General features: G+C 38.7%; 1 protein-coding gene across 10 annotated transcripts in view; it reads right to left on the reverse strand.

The window, feature by feature from the left end:
* Positions 1-25,613, reverse strand: part of GK (glycerol kinase) — a 77,140-nt gene that overhangs the window by 26,576 nt on the left and 24,951 nt on the right. For 3 of the 10 annotated variants that reach the window (XR_016391386.1, XM_022562096.2, XM_022562099.2), the window contains exons 5-11: positions 14,689-14,772; positions 11,258-11,334; positions 9,027-9,164; positions 6,873-6,982; positions 5,049-5,115; positions 2,184-2,219; positions 1,743-1,810 (exon numbers count right to left, since the gene is read on the reverse strand). Coding sequence is in view for 9 of the 10 variants with exons in the window: in XM_022562096.2 (XP_022417804.1) it covers positions 1,743-1,810; positions 2,184-2,219; positions 5,049-5,115; positions 6,873-6,982; positions 9,027-9,164; positions 11,258-11,334; positions 14,689-14,772 (580 nt within the window). In the remaining variant the exon portion in view is untranslated. The remainder of the gene's footprint in view (positions 1-1,742; positions 1,811-2,183; positions 2,220-5,048; positions 5,116-6,872; positions 6,983-9,026; positions 9,165-11,257; positions 11,335-14,688; positions 14,773-25,613) is intronic. The other 7 variants (XM_089904653.1, XM_022562098.3, XM_089904654.1 and 4 more) reach the window with 5 other exon arrangements.

The raw sequence follows: 25,613 nt of genomic DNA on the forward strand, positions 1-25,613 counted from the left end.
TCTCTGAACAGCAGCCCACAAACCTTCAGAAGTGTCCCACCACCTTCAAGAAAAAAATCCTCAGTCTGAAGTTTAGGGTTTCACACCGCCACCCTAGCCTTATTTTCCCACAACCACTTTCCCACCCAAGTGTTCTCCACATTCTCTAAATAAAGTCTTCCATTTCCCTGTTTGCATCTTGGTTCAGTGTTCCATGCATTCACCAATATTGCTAAGTCTTCAAAACATCTCATTACTAACAATCCTTTGTGATTGTTCTCCCCTCCCTTTGAAACCCAACAGCAGTACTTCCAAGATTTTTACGGCACGTAAGTTCTGATTTATAATATGATGAACTGTATATTTGTGTTCTTTCCCCTCAGGAAGCGAAACATGAGCCCAAAGATCTTACAATTTGCTATTATTCCCCTCTGCCAACCTGCAATGGCTGCAGAGGTACCCAGCAAGCCCTCCCTAACTTAAATTCATCATTTCGGGACTTGGCTGATAATGCTTAAGACGGAGGGGAGGATAAAGAGAGGGAAAATCTGGCAACTTTATTGGGCGCCTCCCATGTGCTCTGTAGTGCTAGGTACTTGACAAAGAGAGAGAGCATCTGATTTACTAGCTAGCATTAGGGTGTCTGGCAGAGGACGAAAGAAGGGGGCGGAGGGGACAGCTTACTTTTCTATCGTTTCTCTGACTCCTGACTCAGCTACCTGGGACCCAGAATTCAAAGAATATGCTTCCAGACGCACGCTGACTCAAACACTCCTTGATGGTAACCTCAGGATATCATGACCTGCAAAGAATTTTTCCACCTTCCCTCCAAAAAAAACTCTCACACAAATAATGTCACACTTTTGCATGAGGACTTCTGGCCCTACTAGAGTACAAGAACACTTAATCTAAAACGTAAAGACATTCCATTACTGACAAAAGAAGAACGTAACCACTGAAGTTAACATTAATGAGAGAATTAGAAATTCCTCAAGAAAAAAACACTTAAATGTAGATAGTCTCCTGCCAGGTCTATGGAACCCTTTTCCACACGGAGGACAGTAAAGTACAGAGGTAAAGTACCCCGGCTAAATTGAATCAGCTGCATCTGGGTGCAAAGACTGCTGCTCTCACTTACTAGCTTAACCTCTCTGAGAATCTTTCCCAGCCTAAAGTGGGAGTAATCTTATCATTATTAAATATGGGGCTTGTTACAGACTGCACGTATGAACAGTAAGAAGATGAGATTAGGAGAAAAATGCACCAAATCTCTGCTTCCGTCATTCCTTCTGCTTCTTGTCGAAGGAGAAACTCCACATGACGGGGAGAAAGCACAGTGCCAGGGAAATAACACTGAAAATTCCACAAAAACATGACTTTATAATTAGTGAGAAGGTCTAGGGCAGGAACACCATGTTGAAAATTGGAAGTGGAAGCTCAGAGTCTTAACCGCTGGACCGCCAGGGAAGTCCCGAGGCAAGAATACTTTAAACCAACATTTAGTTTCTGGATGGAAAAGGTACTGAATTTTACAAATTAAGGTTTTTACAAGCCTCATCAGTTTGTTTACATATGATATAGTGAATTCTATGTGAAGGAGATGAAGAAAAACAAATGGCGAAAAGTATATATATCTATACTGGAACTCTTAAGCTATGAATTTTCAGCCTGGATGAACTTCAAAAGCATTTCCTCATTCAAAACACCAAAGGGAAAAACAAACAAAACGCCATTGGTTTTCAGGTCTGTTTCTTAAAACTCACGTGTTTTTGGCTTGTCCATCCTGGAAGCACATTTGCCCCACCAATGCAGCAGATTGGTCCCCCAAACACTGAAAGTATACATGACAATAAAGAACACTGACTAAGACAATATTGTTCATTTCCTTTCCAGGACAGCCATAAGATTTATTTTCCCCTCTTTATTTATGAAGGAACGAATTGTCTTATGTTCTTTGCATTGCCTCCATTTGGCCATTTTTCCCATGTGTTAACACTGCAAACAGGTATAGGAAGGGAGAGGTAGAATTAATTTATTCAGAAAAAATTCTCAATAGCCTACACTGTGTCACAGTGAAACAAGAATTAGCCAATTCTGCTGCTCTTACTTATTTTCCATAGTTAAGGAAGGAGGAAGATTGATTAAGGAAAGCCATAACATGGAAGGGGGCGGGTAGCAGGGAGATGTTTGGTGATGAAACTTACCCCAGATATTGGTACACCTTCCAAGGCCCCAGCTTTCTAATAAAATTTTAAAAAAGGATTATGAATAATCACAAATTTGGCTCTACTAACATAACTGCAACAGGAATGAACACAAATAGCAACATGCCAGAGCATGTGGGCAGACAAGACAAAGCAAGTGTTTCAACTACATGAGTGGTTCAGAGAGAGAGATACTAGAAACATTCCTAGAATGACAAGAAGAGACATGGACGTGAAACACTGGACTGAGAGTCAGGAGACGCGGGTTCTACTCCTGGTTAGTTAGTTAGTCACTGAGCAGGCCGCTGAAACTTCTCTATGCCTCAATTCATTTATCTACAAAATGGGCCTGGGCTCATATGCATGCCAAAGGCCATTAGCTCTTTGCTATTATTGTTGTTACTAAGAAAAGACTAACACATCCTTTAAAATGAACATATAAATAGCTATTAAACCAGCATGGAACATGTTTGTTTTGGAAGGCTGTATTTTACCAACTGTTCTTCCTACCCAAACTGCTCTGAAGATAAGTAAGAAACAAGAGAGGGTTCGGGTATTGGGTATTATTTGTTCATAGCCAACATCATTCTTCAAGTTTTGATAAGCAAGAGTTAATTTATGCCATGAATAGCGCTTTTGACTTTGATCAAGTATTGCCAGCATTCTAGGGAAAAAAAAATGAGATTTAAGTGACTGTCTGTGGGCTTCACCAAACTTAATTGTGAAAAAAAACCAAACAACTTACACTAATACAAAGCAATTTGTACTGATAGTAAGGAATTAGGGTAAAGGAATATGATCCCTGATGTACCTGTGATGTATTAGAAGAGCACCAAACTAAAGCTTTTGCCCGACCCCTCAGTCTGCCATTTGCAAGCCCATCTCCTGGCCTCTGGGAGCTTCGGGTTCCCTATCTGTGACAGTGAGGGTAAGAACAGAAGCCACCTCACATGGCTATGATAAGGAAATAATAGCATATGTGTGGAAACCCTTTACAAAATAAAAAATACCCTCTATCTAGTGGATGACATTTTATTTCTTTCATGCTTTTGGGTTAATCCAAGACCTATCTCTTATTTACTGTATAAATTCTTAGAAAATCTGAACCTGGATAATAAGTGAAGGGCTGAAAGTGAATCAGGAAACCTATAGGCTAGATATCTTAATGTATTTAAATACTGAAAGAAGTCTTTGCTTATACTACTGAAGTTATTGTCAAACTACCAGCAGAATCTACTATGTGCAGTCAGGCACGGAAAGCGCTCTTTTTTCTTCACAGGGAGGGGGGGGTCTCTGGAGGATTCCTGGGAATATCCTCTGGTGAAGCATGCAGAAAAAGTGACAGTGCATTTCCAACTAACTGGTCTGAAAGGTTGGGCAAGATATCATTTAAGATAGATGTTTAGGACATCTAAAAACGACACCTAATTTCCCTATTGTGCTAAAGCCCAAAGCACATCACAACTGTACTTTGTAATAGGGACCATCAGAATTTCTCATTGCAGAAAACTACCTTAGTCTTCCTCAGCCTTATGGAAGACTTAAAAATAAATAAGGTTACATTTTAAAAACACCTAAAGCTTGACTAGAGCTTATAATAATTTGGAGGGTCATGGAAGGCTCTAGATTAATCTACTTAGTAAATGGACTTCTGCTTATCTAAAACTAAATGGAAATGCACTGTATCTTTTCCAAATGAATGGGTAGCATAATTGGTGGGCAACCTACTCACCAGACTATGAGAGATTTTCTATAGTCAGCAAGGGGAGAGAGGGGGACAGAAGCATAATATTTTAAATGCAAGAGAAAACTAGGCCACTTAAATGTTTTTGTAACCATCCTCTGAAACTGTTTCTCAAGAATAGTTTTTTTTTATCTGACCCAAGTCAGTTTATAGGTAGCTATGAAATTATCAAAGCACTTTTAAATTGTAGATAAGCAATGACTATGCTTCCCTTACAAAATTCCATTTTGCCTTAAAGGGCTTTATTATAAATAAAACATTTAAGAATTCTTGCTTAAGCTTTATCCAGAACACTTAGTGTTCTACTCTATTATTATTATTAAAGTCTATAAGTAGAGTTTCTAATGTTTTTCATGAAATGTCAAAGCATTATTTTTTGGCAATTAATCTAAGACTTTTCTTAATCTTTACCGTAAATTCTAGTTTTTTGAGCTTAAACACCAGTTCAAATGGTCCTAAAGGTTTTCATCCCTGATGTGTAATCAGAGATACTCAGTAATGCTAAGTGTACTTTTTGCTTAGACTACTTTTTCTGTGGGTTTCAATGAAAGCAACAGTAAAAATGTCCATGATGAAAACCAGTTTAATCAGCAATCACAAATCAGAACGGACTCTTTGCTTTCAGTTTCTTTGCTAAAGTTTTGCTCAGGCTGACAAAGAATCTAATATGAGACATGGTTTGGCCATTAGAGGAGATTCAACAGGAAAAAGAACACCACTAAAATGTGAAGAGACCTTCCCATAAATTAAAAGCAGGCACCACAACTACTAAACAGTTATTTGGATTAAAAGAATAACCTGGCTCAAACATTCCCTTACCACCCTCTGTAGTTAGATTATCTCAATAATACTTTAAAATACTCAAAGAAAAGCCAATAAAGTTTATAATAAAGTTTTTATATACAGTTTTATATAAAGTTTATATAAAATATAAACTGGTAAGTAGGACTCAAGAATTTTAAGTTATAAAACTATTTAAACAATACTAAATTCTTATTTTACATACTGTCAACATTCACAAAATGTACAGGTCTCAAAATATAAAACGTAACACAACTGACTTTTGAAATCTGAATAGTAAAGCCTTTTTTAAGATAAAAATTATTATTATTATTTTTTACCATTAGGCCATAGATCTCAGAAGAACTCCGGACATTTGGAAGAATTTTCATTGGAATTTCAAAAAATCTAAAAAACAATAAGATTGGGTATATAAAACTATTTTAAATAAACATCTGGAAACATTTATATGAATTTAAAGTCATGTAAACAACAATTAAAAATGAACGTATTTTAGTGTACAATTAAATAGTAACAAATAAATAAGCCAGCAGTATGCTTGGGTATTTAACACTCTACCTTTATACAAACAAATCAATACAAAATAAAAAGCACACAAAAACCAAAGCACTTTTATAGAGGAACCTAATTTTCCTTGAAAAATAATCAAGACAATTACTTAATTTGGCCTATTCAATATATATGCAATAAAGTGGATTAAAGACCTAAATGTAAGACCAGAAACTATCAAACTCTTAGAGGAAAACAGAGGCAGAACACTCTACGACATAAATCACAGCAAGATCCTTTTTGACCCACCTCCTAGAGAAATGGAAATAAAAACAAAAATAAACAGATGGGACCTAATGAAACTTAAAGGCTTTTGCACAGCAAAGGAAACCATAAACAAGACGAATGGACAACCCTCAGAATGGGAGAAAATATCTGCAAATGAAGCAACTGACAAAGGATTAATCTCCAAAATTTACAAGCAGCTCATGCAGCTCAATAACAAAAAAAACAAACAACCCAATCCAAAAATGGGCAGAAGACCTAAACAGACATTTCTCCAAAGAAGATATACAGATTGCCAACAAACACATGAAAGAATGCTCAACATCATTAATCATTAGAAAAATGCAAATCAAAACTACAATGAGATATCATCTCACACCGGTCAGAATGGCCATCATCAAAATATCTAGAAACTATAAATGCTGGAGAGGGTGTGGAGGAAAGGGAACACTCTTGCACTGCTGGTGGGAATGTGAATTGGTACAGACACTATGGAGAACAGTATGGAGGTTCCTTAAAAAACTACAAATAGAACTACCATATGACCCAGCAATGCCACTACTGGGCATATACCCTGAGAAAACCATAATTCAAAAAGAGTCAGGTGCCAAAATGTTCATTGCAGCTCTATTTACAATAGCCCGGAGATGGAAACAACCTAAGTGCCCATCATCGGATGAATGGATAAAGAAGATGTGGCACATATATACAATGGAATATTACTCAGCCATAAAAAGAAACGAAATTGAGTTATTTGTAGTGAGGTGGATAGACCTAGAGTCTGTCATACAGAGTGAAGTAAGTCAGAAAGAGAAAGACAAATACCATATGCTAACACATATATATGGAATCTAAGAAAACAAACAAACTAAAAAAAAAGGTCATGGGAACATATGTATATGTATAATTGATTCACTTTGTTATAAAGCAGAAACTAACACACCATTGTAAAGCAATTATACTCCAATAGAGACGTTACAAAAAAAATAATAGTCTGGGGCTTCCCTGGTGGCGCAGTGGTTGAGAGTCCGCCTGCTGCTGCGGGGACACGGGTTCTTGCCCTGTTTGGGGAAGATCCCACATGCCGCGGAGCGGCTGGGCCTGTGAGCCATGGCCGCTGAGCCTGTGCGTCCAGAGCCTGTGCTCCGCAACGGGAGAGGCCACAACAGTGAGAGGCCCGCGTACCCCCCCGCCCCCGCCAAAAAAAAAGTCTGTTTTAAAAGAATATACAACACAGACTTGTATATTGTAGTTGAAATATCAACAGTTAAAGTTTGGTGCTCCACTAACAAACATCTGAAAATATAAGATTTAGGTTATAAATAGGCAACACACTTGGAAAACTATTCTTAGGGCAAAATACAACTCACTCGCAGAGCTCTTTATCCCATTCCAAAGAATGGATGTTGAAAAGCATCGTCCTGCTTGCATTTGTTACATCTGTACAATGGACACCTCCACTGGCTCCTCCTGTCAAGCTCTGGACAGAATGAAAAGGACATGTTAAATCTGTACTTATTTGCAATTTAATTTACACTTTGTCAAGACCCAAAATCAGTTGCAGAGCACGTACGGCAGGAGAATGGAACGTTTCAATTACTTAATTTTTTAGTTTTCAGCAGTGTCCAATAGAAATATAATGTAATTGAACCACACTGAGCCACATATGTACTTGAATATTTTCCAGTAGCTACATTTAAAAATATAAAGAAGCAGGTGAAATTAATAATGCTACATATTTTATTTAATCCAATGTATCCAAAATATCCTTTCAATATAAAAAATTATTACGGAGGCATTTTACCTTCTATTCTGTGTACTAACTCTTTGAAGTACAGTGTACATTTTACACTCATGCACATCTCAACTCACACCCGCCACATTTCAAGTGCTCAACAGTCATATGTGGCGAAGTGGCTACCATACTGGACAGCAGTTCTAGCTAATTGATGGTTAAAGAAAAAATTCAGCTTTTGTTTTCCTCCTCTTATCTTTGGAAGATGCAGAGTATCATTAAATTTGGCAAAGTAAAATACATTGAAATGCCTGCCTCTTAGGATCTTACTGAACCCTGTATTGCTGTTGTTGCTCTTGTTGCATTTGTCTGTGGGTGTATGTGTGTGCGCGCGTCCACGTTTTGGAATAACAATTCTCATTGGGCTGTGCCTGCAGTGACCCAAGCACATATCCTGAAAGCAGTTTTAAACTCTCTAATGTTAATACCCTTGTACCTGAACTGCAAGGACTGCTGCTTCCTTTCATGTAGAATCAGTGAGAAGTAAGAAAGGAACAAAAGTGGGGAAATGGCAGCTCACAGTTCCACATCTTGTCTTAGTCTGGCTCCAGGCAATTGTGAGAATTACTGTCAGAATTATTTCAACTGTGACCGACACGTATGAAAACTGCTGGCCATGAGCACAATGCACAGCATGCCCTGGCCAAGCACAGGGAGGGCTGGAGAAGGCGCTACTTCCTGATAGGGGGTTTGAAAGATCTGCTCTGTGGATCTGGCAAGTGAGAATAGGGGCAGCGTTCCCTTGAAGCTCCCCTGAATGTTGGAAAAGATAATCATACACTTAGAGAAGTGCTTACAAATGAAATTATATGTCTGGCATTTGCTTTAAATTATCCACGGGGAGGAAGAGTGAGTACAGTTGAAACAAGTTTGGCCACAGCTCATTACTGTAGCTGACTACTGTTCTAGAGGTTCATGACACTATTCCCTCCGCTCTTTGGGTGTATTTGAAAATGCCCTTAATAAAAATAACAGAGAAGGAGAGAGAGAGAGAGGAGAGAGAACGAAGAGAATGAACGTGTACTTTTAAGATATATAGATATCTGGGAAATGTTTGTTTCTACTCATCCATGTTCAGCTTAGGCAAGAAGATTATACATCAGAAATTTCCACTATGATTTTTCATATTGTGACTTAAGTAAAAGTCAGCTGTGTGATGTTGAAAGCAAATGTTCAAACGTAGCCTAGGTGTTTTATCATGTTAAATAGTAGAAAATAGAAGAAATAAATAAATTTCTTCTAGGAAATGACTAGTGGAAAAGAAGTACAGTTGACCCTTGAGCAACACAGATTTGAATTGTGCAGGTGCACTTATACGTGGATTTTAAAGATAAATAATACAGTACTACATGATCCGCAGATACAGACAGCTAACTATCCACGGCGGGTCCTAGAACCAAGCCCCTGCACATAGCAAGGGATTGTATGATAGGCAGCAGATAAAGGCTCCTTAAATTTACTAATTGCTAATTACCTAAATTAGTTAGTCTAAAGGTAATAGACATGAGATGTGGTTTTGGTAATCATCCTCCATTTTTGCTGAAATAAGACAAGAAAAAATCAAGAAGAAGCAGGCAAAAATGCCTCTCAAATGGAGGCTGAACTGTTCTGCTGTTTCCTGAATGGCTTTTCTTAATGATGCTGCCAACTAAAAAGTTTGAAACTCTTTGTAGAAGAAAGATAGGCAGTTTAAAAGTTTTCTCCACACACACATGATATTTAAACGTACCCAAATAAGCCATGAATCAACGGTCCCAAAAAGAGCTCTATCTTCTTCAACTGCCTTTTGAACTTTTCTCACATTGTCAAGGAGCCAACGAAGTTTCACTGCACTGAAATAAGTGCTAAGTGGAAGGCCTGTCTTGGACTAAAAACAGTTATGAAATTCAGCCAGGAAATTAAATTCATAACAGCTTAAAATAAAACACCAAATCAAAAAACTCAATAAATCACAAAATATTCAATGGCCCTAAAGGCAATCCTACAGTATTATGGATAAAAATACTTTTCCTATCTCATGGCACAGGAAAGCATGTTCATGGAAAAAGATCAGAGTGGTATGTTTGCAGTTCAAAGAGCATCCACATAGCAAGGTAAAGAGAAAATTAAATGACACATGCCCTGCAATCTAGATAGTTAAGACATAGATGTTAACTTTTGTGATGAGTTAGAATTACATACAGAAGCTAGCCCAAAACTCTGCTTTTTATTTTATATTCCATGAAAGTGATATTTAAACTATTGAAAATCAGAGAGAATATCAATTCATAAACTAATGACCACAACCAGAAGACTGTTTTAAAACATATAAGCCTTAACAATATATTTATGTGTGTAAAAAATCTAATACATATTCAATACACATATTCAAATAACATAAAATTGGTGGAGAATAAAGTAGAGCTCAAAGACACGCCAGATTAAAGCAACACAAAGTTGTTCTATTTAAGGAAGTAGTTGCCAGTCGAAATATAATTTTGTATACATGAAACTTATATGATGTTACAAACCAATGTTACCTCAATAAACTAAAAAAAATAGTATGTATATATAAAAGAAAGTAGTTACCTAAATTCAGCAAATAGATTGAACAAAGGGAAGCTGAACTGAATAAAGCTTAAAGGGTAAAAATGAAACATGGGCTTATCAATCTTCCTTGAGAATGGATCAGGTCCAATTCATTTTTGTTAGTATATTAAACACTATATTTATAAGGGCTGGTGAAAGTGGTTAAGAAAATACATACATCAAAATAATGCAACTATCTTCCCCTTCTTGATCCCTATTCTCATTTATCACCCAACTACAGAAAGTGATCCCTTTTCCTTCTCATCTCCCATGGATATGTTTAGTAAAAAAAGCTCAAACCAAAGGATATAACACTTTAATGCAAGCTTGTAAGTTAAGAATCTTAACTCATAGTTTTCTAGCTTTCCTAGAAAAAAAAAGATCAATGCTCAAAAATAATAAAAGGAAATAACATATGGGAATATGCTTCTTTGATTTGAAGGACCAAGGGTCATCCCACAAACCAAATAGTGAGGTAGCATATAAATATCTCATTTTCATGATTTAAGTAGAAGGTGTAAAAGTTGCCGAAAATGGCTTTGGAGAGAAAAACATGCACCCCTTGAAGCAAAGTGCAGCTGGAGGTTAGGCGTGAAGGCTGGGCAGGTTGACCAAGAGAACAGAATAGGAAATGGGTGAGGGTATACTCAGTACAAGGCTGAGGTTATTTGGGTGGGTAATGGTAGGGGATGGTTTGTTAGACTGCTGCAATGAATGGGATTTGAGCACTAGCTTCAGGACCAAGAACCACAAGAAACTGCCATTTAAGAGTCCCACTGACAAATATAAAGGGAATAAACCAAAAACAAAAAAGAAAGAAAAAAAAAGGAATTTCTTTTTGGACAGTAGGAGAAATTGGCCTTGACCTTGCTAAGAAAAGTACCTCGCCTGTTTCAAAAATTTTCTCTCCCTTCATTTATCTGAAGAGAGACCTATATAAGGACTGAAAATTAGGCATTTTTTCTTGGCTTCTTCATACGAAGAAAGTGGAAGAGGAGTTCAAGTAAAGGCTGGAGTGTCTTCTAGTTTCTCTCCCTGAATCCAGATGCCTAAAAACTCAAAAGCACGCAGAACTTTCTTTGATGGATAGTTAAAAAAAAAAAGAGAGAGAAGGATTTGGAAAGCACGGTTGAATTATAGGAAGCACTCCGTGAGGAGTATGGTTTAAGCCACTGGGACACCTCATTATCCCCTCCAGCCTATTTACCTTGGAATATTATTCCTCCAATCTACCACGGGCAAGGAAGATAGAAAGGTAATTATCTGTGGAGAAATATTCTATCAATTGTATCAAATAACTACTGTGCAATAAGATGTAAGGCCTGGTGAAATCTCCAAACTTTTTTTGTTAAACAGGCATTTTTATAGTATACTTTTGAAAAGATCTCTTACCTTGACAAAGTTATTATTTCCTGGAATTCGTTTACTAAGACTCTCAACGGTAGACTGGGTTCTTAGGTCAAGCCACACTATAGACCAAAATACAATAATATATATGAAAATCTTCATTTAAAAAAATCAGATCTTTATGAAATCACTGTCAAGGATAGGAGACAGATTAGTTTCCATAAGCAATTAAAATGCTACGGCTTTCAAAAGACAGAAATTAGAAAATTAGAAATGAATGGGCATATTGTTAGAAGAGAGAATAAATTTATGAGGGAGAATTTGAAGCTTTTATGCAAAATTATAGGCCAAGTTAGGAGAACAATACATACCTGAGGGTGCTGATTTTGTATCCTTTTTTATAGAAAAAAAATGAAAAAAATTTTTGGATATGGATTTTCTATGCATACATGAGTGCAGAGAAAATCTAAACGCTAGGCAGGCTAGTTTCCAGGGCAAAATGCACAGCCCAGGATCACTGTACCATGTATAAAGCATGTACCTTAGAAAAACTTGGTAGCAGTTTGTGACAAAGTAGAGAACCTGATACTATTATAGAGGGGGAAAAAAATAAGATTCGGTCGCTTATGTACAAATTGCTTATTTACATTAAACTCTTTAAAGGTAGGCTAGAATCCAGAATCGCTACAAGAATTATTTAAAGCTCACCATTCTTTCTCCATGCTAGATTGTAAAAAAAACTCCCCATTTTAACAGCTCAATGTTGTCTTCACTAAATAACTATCATCCACTTTCTGATCCCCCTAGTAGAAAGTTCTGTTCTGCTTTACGGCAGAAGGCTTGAGAAAGAGAATGCATTAAACAGTATACAGAGCAATTGCAAAAGGTAAACAATAGGATCAGCTGAGCTTTATTTGTCAGATTTCAGGTTTGTACTTAACTTCTATAACTTTTAATCTGTGAGTTGTCACTCGATATTTGTAGGCGCTGACTGTGCTCAGACGCCTCCTAAAAACACAGTTTATTTAAAGGGCACCAGGAAGATTATGCGTACTTGCCCACTACACGTGTGAGTGCCGGCAGTTACTGCCTGGTCTGGCTCATCCTTAACTGTACTATTCCTTTCTCTTCATTCAAAAACCAGTTGTTTCCTGTCCTGAATTTTAACCAATTCTTTTAAATTACTTAAAGCATCATTTCCCTTGAGGGCTTGCCTGTGCTTGATTTTGACAGTGGCTACTTTGCATAAGAATTAAATCAGGGGCTTCAGGACACTATGCTGCTTCCCAAAGGTAGGGAAAACTTTAAGAAAACAAGGCTCATCATAACCAAGGAAACAGGACACAAAGAGGAAGACCATGGAAATACATAGCCTAGCAATGACATCTGCATTTGCTGCCCAGCATCCATTCCTCTTGCTGCTGGGAGCTGTATCTTTAATTCTCTTTAGGAAGTCAACTCTCCCTCATCCTCAGCCTGAGATTCAACCCTACCCCCCAGGTCCAGTATCGTGTCCCCAGTGAGCGGGTCAGGAGAGGAGCAAATCAGCCTCTGATGTGCTCTGATGTGGTCAAATCAGCCCAACTGAGATTTGTGCTCAGTCTGAAAGAGTCCCTGTTCTCAGCTCAGCTTGGGAGTGTGTAGCTGGGCCTGCTGCCCTCTTGAATAGAGAGCTGAATCGGCCACATCTGGAGCCAACCCAGAAGAGATAGACTTGCGGGGGATCCAGGCGATACTGTCTGACTTGAGAATCAAACAGCACCTGAACTAAGCTACTTGTAGAATTCCTTTTGTTCCCCTTATAACTTCACTTACTTGGGGTTCAGTTTTCTATTACTTGCCCTGTGATTGATACAGCCATTAGCAGCAGCGCTGTGGAGTTGGCAAGGTCTCCCATGTCCAGGGAACAAGGGAAATCTGCTTTGTACACAGTGGCAGTGTTGTGCGACTGTGACAAAGGTAGACCTTCCTCATAGGCAAGCAACCCTAGCAGGTGTTAAAGGCTTAACCAGAGGAGTTGGGAAAAGTAGAGGAGGTCGAGAGAAAAGTTTTAAACCTATGACAGGTGGAATTAACAGCACATCTCAATCCTCAAGTGTTTGAAACTACAGTGGGCTAGGGGTTTAAAAATCAGTGAATTAATAGTTTCCATTGCCTACTTTACAAAAGTGAAATTAAGATGCATTAGGATGGAAAATGCCAGCATTCACTGGACTCTGTAGGGTAAATATTGACCTGTGAAACGCTGTTTTAGTTACGCTGGCTTGTTGAATCATGAGGTAAAATCTATTTCTTACCAAGGGACATGAAAACCACTGCTCTAGGCTTTTTGTTTACTGACTCAAAACCTTCCAGATCAGCATTTTTCGATGTTTAAATGGACATAAAAATCACTAGGGAGATTAAAGATAAACCCCACTCCCAGAAATTCTTGGCTAGTAGGTCTGGGGAGGGGGGCCCAGAAATATACCTTTTAAATAGATGCCCCTCCTCTTTAAGAAACACTGCAGTGGTTTAAGGCTCAACATCAGTGGTTCTGATCCAGAAAGCACACCAGAACCAACTGGAAAACTTTGAAATCACACATCCCGGTCCCTACATTGTAGGATTCTGGTTGCAAGTCCAGGCAAGGAAGGCCTGAGTCTTTCTACCTATGTTATTCAGTGTTATACTACAGCTTGAGAACCTCTCTTTAAGGGAATGTCCTTTAGGATACTGAATTTGTTCCAATCATTAATTTAAAAACAAAACTAAAGACAAACTGATGATCAAGTGGCTCTCTGAGTTCCAGGGGCTCTGTGATTCTACTGCTCCTTGACAAGGACTACTTAAGAAATTGGGCACGACACTCCTCACTTGAAAGCTTCCAAGTAGCCACAGTGGTATGTGCAGAATAAACCCCTCACCAAAAGGAGTCAAAGCACTGGAGGTGAAATCTACATCTTCTGGCTTTGCCACCAACAAGCTATGTGACCCAAGCAAGTCACGTTACCCTTCGTGGCCTGGGTTTCCAGAATATAAAATAAGGCAGTTTGGACTAGATGGCCTCAAAAGTCCCTCTCCTTCCATTATTCCATGATCACAGAAGGCTGGCATAATTTTTACTTTGTTTTTATAACCCAAGGGTTTAAAGCAATTAGAATACATGGGATGAATTAGTAAAACTGCCAAAGAGAAAAATGTCAGTGGTCGGTATACTACTAAGCAATTCACAAATGCTCAAAATTAACTGAATTAAGAACAAAACAAATTAGACAACTCATTAAAGAAGCTAAGATGGCAGAATTACATTTGCAGAATAAGAGACCAAAAGCCAAAGAGAAGACCCCAAGCTGGAGGACTAAGCCCCTCGTGGAGATAATTTCTGAGAACAATCAAAAGAAGGGCCAGATCCAGATCCAGCAGCAGCAGTCAATTTCCCCCAATGTGTCCGAGTTGGAAGGCCGGGAAGTGAGCAAGGGCCAGAGCACCAATACCTGAGGCAGCGCCAGCAGCTGGAACTGAAGAGCCAGAGGGAACAACGGCAACTGGATCTGAAGGGCCAGGAGAAACTGGAGCAGCTGGAGCATTAGGAGAAATAATGGCAATTCATGCTAGAGATGGCCAGGTTCAAGGTTTGCGTTTTCTTGCTGACCATTTAGGAAATGGTAGATCACATGGGCAAGTTCATCAGGATGAACATTTTCCTACACATTTAAGCGTAGAAAAAGAGAAGGAAGAGACATGGAGTGGAAGGGGAACAGAGGCAGTCCAGTCAGAGTCTCTGGTTCAACAGCATTTCCGTTTGGACAAGGACCAGGTAAATACCTGCTTCTTGTTCAGGATGACTCTTCCCTACCTTGTCACAAATCTACATCCTAGTTAGGAAAGTGGCTCAGTTGACTTTCACCCAACCACTGAATTGAAAGGCTATGTGATGCAGTGAGAGAGTGCATCCCTAAGGGACTTCTGAAAGGAATGCTAAGGAGCATTAGCATTGTAGCAGTGCTGCAATCTCTGCTGGGGTCACCTGCAGAAAGACATAAATGGGTGGCTTTGGGAAGGCACAGCTCCAGGAAAGCACTTCCCTGGTAGGGTGGCAGGAGATGAAGTTCATCTCCACAAAAAGCAACAGCATATCTAAAGGGAACAGGGAATTGCTAAGTTCCAAAGTGATTCGGAAAAACATCAGAAAAAGGAAAATAGAGTCCAGAATACCATACAGCCTGTTTCTAGAACACATGTCCCTTACTTAGACCAAATAAACTGGATTTAAATGGTTCAGACCACCAAGTGAATACGTTAAAAAAAAACCCAACTTGGGTGATCTGAAATTTTTATTTGTACTAAATAAAGTCACATCCAATGTATGTCTGGTGGATTTAGTTTGTTCTGAAAACAAAGTTTTAAGAATGAAGAAAAATGCAGTTGCCTCAAAGCCCACGGACCAAGGTTAGTTCAGTGATGTAGTGACAGCATAGAGGAAGAAATCATTTTTAGAATGATTTAGAAGTTTGCATCAGTTTTGGTTAGTCATAACAACAGAAGGGAAATATACCTAAGGAAAAAAAAATAAGCAAACACACTAAAGATAAACTAAATTATTTTCAGTTGCCTAGACGCAAAGGCAAATAATACATCTCCTCCAGATGATTTGCTATGAGGCGCTACTGGCCTGACAGAAAGGGAGATGAAGGTAAGGCTCCAGGTTTTGGAACACACCCTAAGCAAGGACTGCTGACAGTTATACAAAGTGTTATCGGGTCGTTTTGCCCACAGTAGACATTACATATAGTAAACCAGATTTAATTGCTATGTGTTACCACTAGCCAAAAGTTAAGCTATTAATTAAGCTGGGTAAGGTCATTTGCAAAGGGAAAGAGGCTGTCCCTCACCTGATGACATTTCCAGAAATCAGGTGGGGCCAAAAGAAACATGGAGAGTTGGGGAGGGGGGTGAATTAAAACATGCATGTCAAACTTTGGGGGCTGAAACCTATTTCAGCTCTTAGGTGTATAAATGCCAAAATGCCAATGGCTGACATGAGTGTGTGTGGCCCCAGGTAAGCTCTGCATTTTCCCTAAGAACACCTGTTGTATATAAATCAGCCATTTCATCTGGCATTCCTGGACTGAAAAGGCTATCATCTAATTCAGAACAGTGGCCATGTTCTGAACACTTACTGAAGGCTTATAGTCTGCTAGGCACTGTTTTAAGTGTCCTACATGTATTAACTCATTAATCTTCACCTCAAGCTTTTGAGACCCATACTTTTACTTTCTCCAGCTTAACTGTTGAGGCAACAGGCACAGAATGGTAGTAAATGGAAAAGGCAGAGTCTGAATCCAGAATGAAATCTCTATGATATAGGTACAGTCAGGATGAAGTCAGTCTTAAATAGAACATGAAAAAATACCTCACACTTGAACTCTAAGTTTCTTTTTATTTAAACTGGCCAGAGTTGAGGAATTCAATCACTGCAAAATATGGCAGTATTTCTTTATCCAGGATTGAAGGAGATGTAAGGCATTCAAAGAACCATGTAATAAGAGACTTGACAAAATGAAAAATAAGTGGATCGTGATAGGGCTGAATACTCTAGATTTTACAAAAGTAAAAAATCTGCTCCCTTCCATAGCAAAACAATAAAAAACAAAACCACACCTTTGTTGTTTAAGGCCAAGCATGCTTAGGAGTTTTAGGTGGTTTGCCATCTATGGTTTTCTTTCATGCTGATACTCTGAAACAGAACCCAGTTCCAGGAGGGATAGAAGAATTGAGCTCAATGTTCCTTCAGATCTCAACAGATGACTAACCAGGTTGAATCACTGGCCCAGGGTTAACTAGCATGTAAAAATAAAGAAAGGCAAAGAGGATAACCAATGTTTAAAACTGCCATACTCTGCATAAAGAGTTATGTGTCATAGGGAACTTTAAATCCAATATCTTAAAAAAAATGTTTGCAATCCCATCTAAATAAGGAATAACGACTCAGAGACACATATTGTTGGTGGTTTTCTTTAGTATACTAAAGTTCTCATTAGTATAGTAAAGTATACTGTACTAAAGTATACTAAGTATACCATAGTCACTCAAAATTAGTGACTCTTGCCTTGCTGGATATTAGTCCCTACTACGAATAATATTTTTATATTAAATCATGAATTGTGCTCTACAGAAAGCTACCGATATGAGGGTCATATTGCACTAGGCTTGCCATGTACACCGATCAACTTCAATAGTGAGTGACGAAACCTGGACAAGAAGAGGGGAGAGAGCTGGGCCATCCTAGTTAGGCCAGAACGTTTCACCGGTAACATTAGTGAAATGTGAATATGAACACACTAAATATCAATTGATTCAAGCCTTCCCCCACTCAACATCTGAACCACCTGTGTAGTTTTGTGCTTCTTTATCAATTTAGTCTATGGTGCATTTGTAAACCCAAACCTTCTTTTCAATACTACTTGGAAGACAGCAAGGCCTGTAGACCACTAAAAAAGAGTTGGTTTTGGAAGGAAAAGGCTTAGAAAAAGGTGGAGAGTGGGGTGGAGGGAATCCTTTGGAAAATAGTGATGAAGATAATGCTAAGAGGGAGAGAAAAAAGTGCCAGAGGGATGAGGAAAACTAAAGGTAGGGGAGAGAAGTCAAAGGCCTGCTTCACTCAGATCCAGGGCCACAAAGCTGCTGCAATCCACCTGTGAGGCCATCATGGTAAATGGCTGCATCATGGCACAGTGACTGGGAAGCAGGGATGCATTTTGCCTATACCTCAGATACCACACCAGTGTTCACCTCGCCTATCACAGAACTAACACATGAATTCTTAAAACAATATGAAACTTCTAAAACAGGCCACCTCTACTCTCATAAGCATACCATTATAAAAGATATCAGTAAACAAATACACCTTTATTGCGAGGAAGAACAAATAGCCTTTCTCAGTCCTCAACTTCTTCACCTAGCCTATTTCATGTCCACTAATAGGCCCCTGAAATTCTCCTCTCTGTTACTGTACTGGGGGTGCGTGGATTGCTTATCGAGGACTCCGAGCCATAAAAATGGCGACACAAAAGGCAATTAAAAAAATGTAGACTGCCCCTCTCATTTGCTTGTCTATAACAAATGCTGCTCATCGGTTATATAATTTACTAAGTAAAGAGAGAAGAATGAAGAGGAGCAGGAGAGGCCTTCAGTGACAGAGATTTACAAGAGAGAGGGACAAGGAAGGAAGAAAACATAGAGGGGGGGGTAAAAGGAGAAAACCCACAGACTCTGATATGAAAAAAGACAAAGAAGCTCAAAGACAAAGATATGTAAAAATCTGATTCTGTTTCCATCAATCCCACCTTGTGTTGTTTTAACATAAAGCTGCTAAAGATTTATTATTGTGTTGATATTCTCAACTGAAAACTTGCACGGAGATATGACACCTTAGTGTTTTCCTAGATGGAATAAAACTGGAGGTGGAATCTACCCTTGTCATTACTTAGTGGCTTCTCTTCCCAGCTAATTACTCTTCTGTCCTCCTTTTCTATGCCCCTTCCTCGTCTAGCCTCCAAATTCCTATCCCTAGCCTCTGTGTCACAAAGGCAAGCAAGGTGATTGCCTGGTTTGTCACTATATGCCTAGGGGTCATTACAGAACCTGTCTACAGAAAGGTACCTAAACTTCTGTTGAATCAATTAATTTTACCTTCATTCCTATGGTGAATTCTTCTGTAATAAACTGAGACTATCTAAGTTAGCAACTTTTAAGTCTACATTTTGAACAACCTCTTTACAACAGAGCTACAAATTCTAACTGTCCAGAAATGAGCTTTGATTGCAAGTCCAATATTAACCTTGTCCAAGAAAGAAAGCCATTTTTCTCCCACGTTGGTACTCTTTCAGTATTACTTAATTTCCTTCTGTTCTCTCAGGCTAAAAATCTTGCAGCCCTGTTTTATTTTTCCCTCATCTTTATGCCCTATTCAATTTCCAAACATACCAGCTACATCTTTCCTCTGAAAGGTCTGGCAAAGTTGTCTCTCCATTCTTACACTCTAATCCCATTAGCTCATTAGCAGTCTCAATTAACTCCTTTGCTAGATTTTACTGAAGAGAGTAATCTTGTCATTTTTAATATAATTACTTACATGTCTGGATACAAATGCTTTCTATTTGTCCTTCCTTCCTGTTTCTACTCCTTTTTCTTTCCTTCTTTTTCACAGTCATTCCATTTTCCCCCTTTAAAAGCCTGTGACTTATACACTATTCACTCTCTTACTGCTTACCCTAGAGATTACAATATGCATCCTTGACAATACTGGGACCACAAGACACTTTAACCTCATCTATCCCAAATTCCTTTCATGTACTACTGCTGCCATGTAATACTTAAAATTTTAATATATTTTGAATATCACAATACATTATTTCTTTATACAGTCAAAATTCATTTAGATTGACCTACATATTTACTAGATTTATTATCTAGATTTAAATCTATTTAGATTTAAATAGATTTAAATCTATTACCTAGATTTATTATCTAGGCCTCTGCATTCCTTCCTGCATTGCCGAATTTCCACCTGAGAACATTTTTTCCTTCTCCCAGAAAAACATTATTTATTTATTTATTTATTTTTTACATCTTTATTGGAGTATAATTGCTTTACAATGGTGTGTCAGTTTCTGCTTTATAACAAAGTGAATCAGCTATACATATACATATGTTCCCATATCTCTTCCCTCTTGCGTCTCCCTCCCTCCCACCCTTCCTATCCCACCCCTCTAGGTGGTCACAAAGCACCGAGCTGATCTCCCTGTGCTATGTGGCTGCCTCACACTAGCTAGCTATTTTACATTTGGTAGTGTATATATGTCCATGCCTCTCTCTCACTTTGTCACAGCTTACCCTTCCCCTCCCCATATCCTCAAGTCCATTCTCTAGTAGGTCTCCGTCTTTATTACCATCTTGCCCCTAGGTTCTTCATGACATTTTCTTTTCTTAAATTCGATATTTATGTGTTAGCATACAGTACCTGTCTCTCTCTTTCTGACTTACTTCACTCTGTATGACAGACTCCAGGTCCATCCACCTCATTACAAATAGCTCAAGTTCGTTTCTTTTTATGGCTGAGTAATATTCCATTGTATATATGTGCCACATCTTCTTTATCCATTCATCCGATGATGGACACTTAGGTTGTTTCCATCTCCGGGCTATTGTAAATAGAGCTGCAGTGAACATTTTGGTACATGACTCTTTTTGAATTATGGTTTTCTCAGAGTCTATGCCCAGTAGTGGGATTGCTGGGTCATATGGTAGTTCTATTTGTAGTTTTTTTAAGGAACCTCCATACTGTTCTCCACAGTGGCTGTACCCATTCACATTCCCACCAGCAGTGCAAGAGTGTTCCCTTTTCTCCACACCCTCTCCAGAATTTATTGTTTCTAGATTTTTTGATGATGGCCATTCTGACTGGTGTGAGATGATATCTCATTGTAGTTTTGATTTGCATTTCTCTAATGATTAATGATGTTGAGCATTCTTTCATGTGTTTGTTGGCAGTCTGTATACCTTCCTTGGAGAAATGTCTATTTAGGCCTTCTGCCCATTTTTGGATTGGGTTGTTTGTTTTTTTTTGTTATTGAGCTGCGTGAGCTGCTTGTAAATTTTGGAAATTACTTCTTTGTCAGTTGCTTCATTTGCAAACATTTTCTCCCATTCTGAGGGTTGTCTTTTGGTCTTGTTTATGGTTTCCTTTGCTGTGCAAAAGCTTTGCAGTTTCATTAGGTCCCATCTGTTTATTTTTGTTTTTATTTCCATTTCTCTAGGAGGTGGGTCAAAAAGGATCTTGCTGTGATTTCTGTCATAGAGTGTTCTGCCTATGTTTTCCTCTAAGAGTTTGATACTTTCTGGCCTTACATTTAGGTCTTTAATCCATTTTGAGCTTATTTTTGTGTATGGTGTTAGGGAGTGATCTAATCTCACACTTTTACATGTACCTGTCCAGTTTTCCCAGCACCACTTATTGAAGAGGCTGTCCTTTCTCTACCATACATTCCTGCCTCCTTTATCAAAGATAAGGTGACCATATGTGTGTGAGTTTATCTCTGGGCTTTCTATGCTGTTCCACTGATCTACATTTCTGTTTTTGTGCCAGTACCATACTGTCTTGATTACTGTAGCTTCATAGTATAGTCTGAAGTCAGGGAGCCTGATTCCTCCAGCTCCGTTTTTCGTTCTCAAGATTGCAATGGCTATTCGGGGTCTTTTGTTTCCATACAAATTGTGAAATTTTTTGTTCTACTTCTGTGAAAAATGCCAGTGGTAGTTTGATAGGGATTGCATTGAATCTGTACATTGCTTTGGGTAGTAGAGTCATTTTCACAATGTTGATTCTTCCAATCCAAGAACATGGAATATCTCTCCATCTATTTGTATCATCTTTAATTTCTTTCATCAGTGTCTTATAATTTTCTGCATACAGGTCTTTTATCTCCTTAGGTAGGTTTATTCCTAGATATTTTATTCTTTTTGTTGCAATGGCAAATGGGAGTGTTTTCTTGATTTCACTTTCAGATTTCTCATCATTAGTGTATAGGTATGCCGGAGATTTCTGTGCATTTATTTTGTATCCTGCTACTTTACCAAATTCATTGATTAGATCTAGTAGTTTTCTGGCAGCATCTTTAGGATTCTCTGTGTATAGTATCATGTCAACTGCAAACAGTGACAGCTTTACTTCCCCTTTTCCGATTTGGATTCCTTTTATTTCCCTTTCTTCCCTGATTGCTGTGGCTAAAACTTCCAAAACTATGTTGAATAAGAGTGATGGGTTTCCCTGGTGGCGCAGTGGTTGAGAGTCCGCCTGCCGATGCAGGGGACGCAGGTTCGTGCCCCGGTCCGGGATGATCCCACATGCCGCGGAGCAGCTGGGCCCGTGGGCCATGGCCGTTGGGCCTGCGTGTCCGGAGCCTGTGCTCCACAACGGGAGAGGCCGCAGCAGTGAGAGGCCCGCGTACCACAAGTAAAAACAAAAACAAACAAACAAACAAAAACATAAAAAAAAAGAGTGGTGAGAGTGGGCAACTTTGTCGTGTTCCTGATCTTAGTGGAAATGCTTTCAGTTTTTCACCATGGAGGACGATGTTGGCAGTGGGTTTCTCATATATGGCCTGTATTATGTTGAGGAAAGTTCTCTCTGTGCCTACTTTCTGCAGGGTTTTTATCATAAATGGGTGTTGAATTTTGTCAAAAGCTTTCTCTGCATCTATTGAGATGACCGTATGGTTTTTCTCCTTCAGTTTGTTAATATGGCGTATCACACTGATTGATTTGCGTATATTGAAGAATCCTTGCATTCCTGGAATAAACCCCACTTGATCATGGTGTATGATCCGTTAAATGTGCTGTTGGATTCTGTTTGCTAGTATTTTGTTGAGAATTTTTGCATCTGTGTTCATCAGTGACACTGGCCTGTAGTTTTCTTTCTTTGTGACATCCGTGTCTGGTTTTGGTATCAGGGTGATGGTAGCCTCGTAGAATGAGTTTGGGGGTGTTCCTCCCTCTGCTATATTTTGGAAGAGTTTGAGAAGGATAGGTGTTAGCTCTTCTCTAAATGTTTGATACAATTCGCCTGTGAAGCCATCTGGTCCTAGACTTTTGTTTGTTGGAAGATTTTTAATCACAGTTTCAATTTCAGTGCTTATGATTCGTCTGTTCATATTTTCTATTTCTTCCTGATTCAGTCCTGGCAGGTTGTGCATTTCTAAGAATTTGTCCATTTCTTCCAGGTTGTCCATTTTATTGGCATAGAGTTGCTTGTAGTAATCTCTCATGACCTTTTGTATTTCTGCAGTGTCAGTTGTTACTTCTCCTTTGTCATTTCTAATTCTATTGATTTGAGTCTTCTCCCTTTTTTTCTTGATGAGTCTGGCGAATGGTTTATCAATTTTGTTTATCTTCTCAAAGAATCAGATTTTAGTTTTAGTGATCTTTGCTATTGTTTCCTTCATTTCTTTTTCATTTATTTCTGATCTGATTTTTATGATTTCTTTCCCTCTGCTAACTTTTGGTTTTTTTAGTTCTTCTTTCTCTAATTGCTTTAGGTGCAAGGTTAGGTTGTTTATTCGAGATGTTTCCTGTTTCTTAAGGTAGGATTGTATTGCTATAAACTTCCCTCTTAGAACTGCTTTTGCTGCAACCCATAGGTTTTGGGTCGTCGTGTTTTCATTGTCATTTGTTTCTAGGTATTAAGTAGTGTATTGTTTAGCCTCCTTGTGTTTGTATTTTTTACAGATCTTTTCCTGTAATTGACATCTAGTCTCATAGCGTTGTGGTCGGAAAAGATACTTGATACAATTTCAATTTTCTTAAATTTACCAAGGCTTGATTTGTGACCCAAGATATGATCTACCCTAGAGAATGTTCCATGAGCACTTGAGAAAAATGTGTATTCTGTTGTTTTTGGATGGAATGTCCTATAAATATCAATTAAGTCCATCTTGTTTAATGTATCATTTAAAGCTTGTGTTTCCTTATTTTCATTTTGGATGATCTGTCCATTGGTGAAAGTGGGGTGTTAAAGTCCCCTACTATGATTGTGTTACTGTCGATTTCCCCTTTTATGGCTGTTAGTATTTGCCTTATGTATTGAGGTGCTCCTATGTTGGGTGCATAAATATTTACAATTGTTATACCTTCTTCTTGGATTGATCCCTTGATCATTATGTAGTGTCCTTCTTTGTCTCTTCTAATAGTCTTTATTTTAAAGTCTATTTTGTCTGATATGAGAATTGCTACTCCAGCTTTCTTTTGGTTTCCATTTGCATGGAATATCTTTTTCCATCCCCTTACTTTCAGTCTGTATGTGTCTCTAGGTCTGAAGTGGGTCTCTTGTAGACAGCATATATATGGGTCTTGTTTTTGTATTCATTCAGCCAATCTGTGTCTTTTGGTGGGAGCATTTAGTCCATTTACATTTAAGGTAATTATCGATATATATGTTCCTATTCCCATTTTCTTAATTGTTTTGGGTTCGTTATTGTAGGTCTTTTCCTTCTCTTGTGTTTCTTGCCTAGAGAAGTTCCTTTAGCATTTGTTGTAAAGCTGGTTTGGTGGTGCTGAACTCTCTCAGCTTTTGCTTGTTTGTAAACGTTTTAACTTCTCCATCAAATCTGAACGAGATCCTTGCTGGATAGAGTAATCTTGGTTGTAGGTTTTTCTCCTTCATCACTTTAAGTATGTCCTGCCACTTCCTTCTGGCTTGCAGAGTTTCTGCTGAAAGATCAGCTGTTAACCTCCTGGAGATTCCCTTGTGTGTTATTTGTTGTTTTTCCCTTGCTGCTTTTAATATGTTTTCTTTGTATTTAATTTGTGACAGTTTGATTAATATATGTCTTGGCGTATTTCTCCTTGGATTTAGCCTGTATGGGATTCTCTGTGCTTCCTGGACTTGATTAACCATTTCTTTTCCCATTTAGGGAAGTTTTCAACTATAATCTCTTCAAATATTTTCTCAGTCCCTTTCTTTTTCTCTTCTTCTTCTGGAACCCCTATAATTTGAACGTTGGTGCGTTTAATGTTGTCCCAGAGGTCTCTGAGACTGTCCTCAGTTCTCTTCATTCTTTTTTCTTTATTCTGCTCAGCAGTAGTTATTTCCACTATTTTATCTTCCAGGTCACTTATCCATTCTTCTGCCTCAGTTATTCTGCTATTGATCCCATCCAGAGTATTTTTCATTTCATTTGTTGTGTTGTTCATCATTGCTTGTTTCATCTCTAGTTCTTCTTGGTCCTTGTTAAATGTTTCTTGCACTTTGTCTATTCTATTTCCAAGATTTTGGATCATCTTTACTATCATTATTCTGAATTCTTTTTCAGGTAGACTGCCTGTTTCCTCTTCATTTGTTAGGTCTGGTGGGTTTTTATCTTGCTCCTTCATCTGCTGTGTGTTTTTCTGTCTTCTCATTTTGCTTATCTTACTGTGTTTGGGGTCTCCTTTTTGCAGGCTGCAGGTTTGTAGTTCCTGTTGTTTCTGGTGTCTGTCCCCAGTGGCTAAGGTTGGTTCAGTGGGTTGTGTAGGCTTCCTGGTGGAGGGGACTAGTGCCTGTGTTCTGGTGGATCATGCTGGATCCTGTCTTTCTGGTGGGCAGGTCCACGTCCGGTGGTGTGTTTTGGGGTGTCTGTGGACTTACTATGATTTTAGGCAGCCTCTCTGCTAATGGGTGGGGTTGTGTTTCTGTCTTGCTAGTTGTTTGGCATAGGGTGTCCAGCACTGTAGCTTGCTGGTCGTTGAGTGAAGCTGGGTGCTGGTGTTGAGATGGAGATCTCTGGGAGATTTTCCCCATTTGATATTATGTGGAGCTGGGAGGTCTCTTGTGGACCAGTGTCCTGAAGTTGGCTCTCCCACCTCAGAGGCACAGCACTGACTC

The sequence above is a fragment of the Delphinapterus leucas genome, chromosome X, assembly GCF_059928025.1.
Source record: "Delphinapterus leucas isolate spDelLeu-1000000601 "Yukka" chromosome X, BTC_Dleu_Yukka2, whole genome shotgun sequence".
NCBI classification, from domain to species: Eukaryota; Metazoa; Chordata; class Mammalia; order Artiodactyla; family Monodontidae; genus Delphinapterus; species Delphinapterus leucas.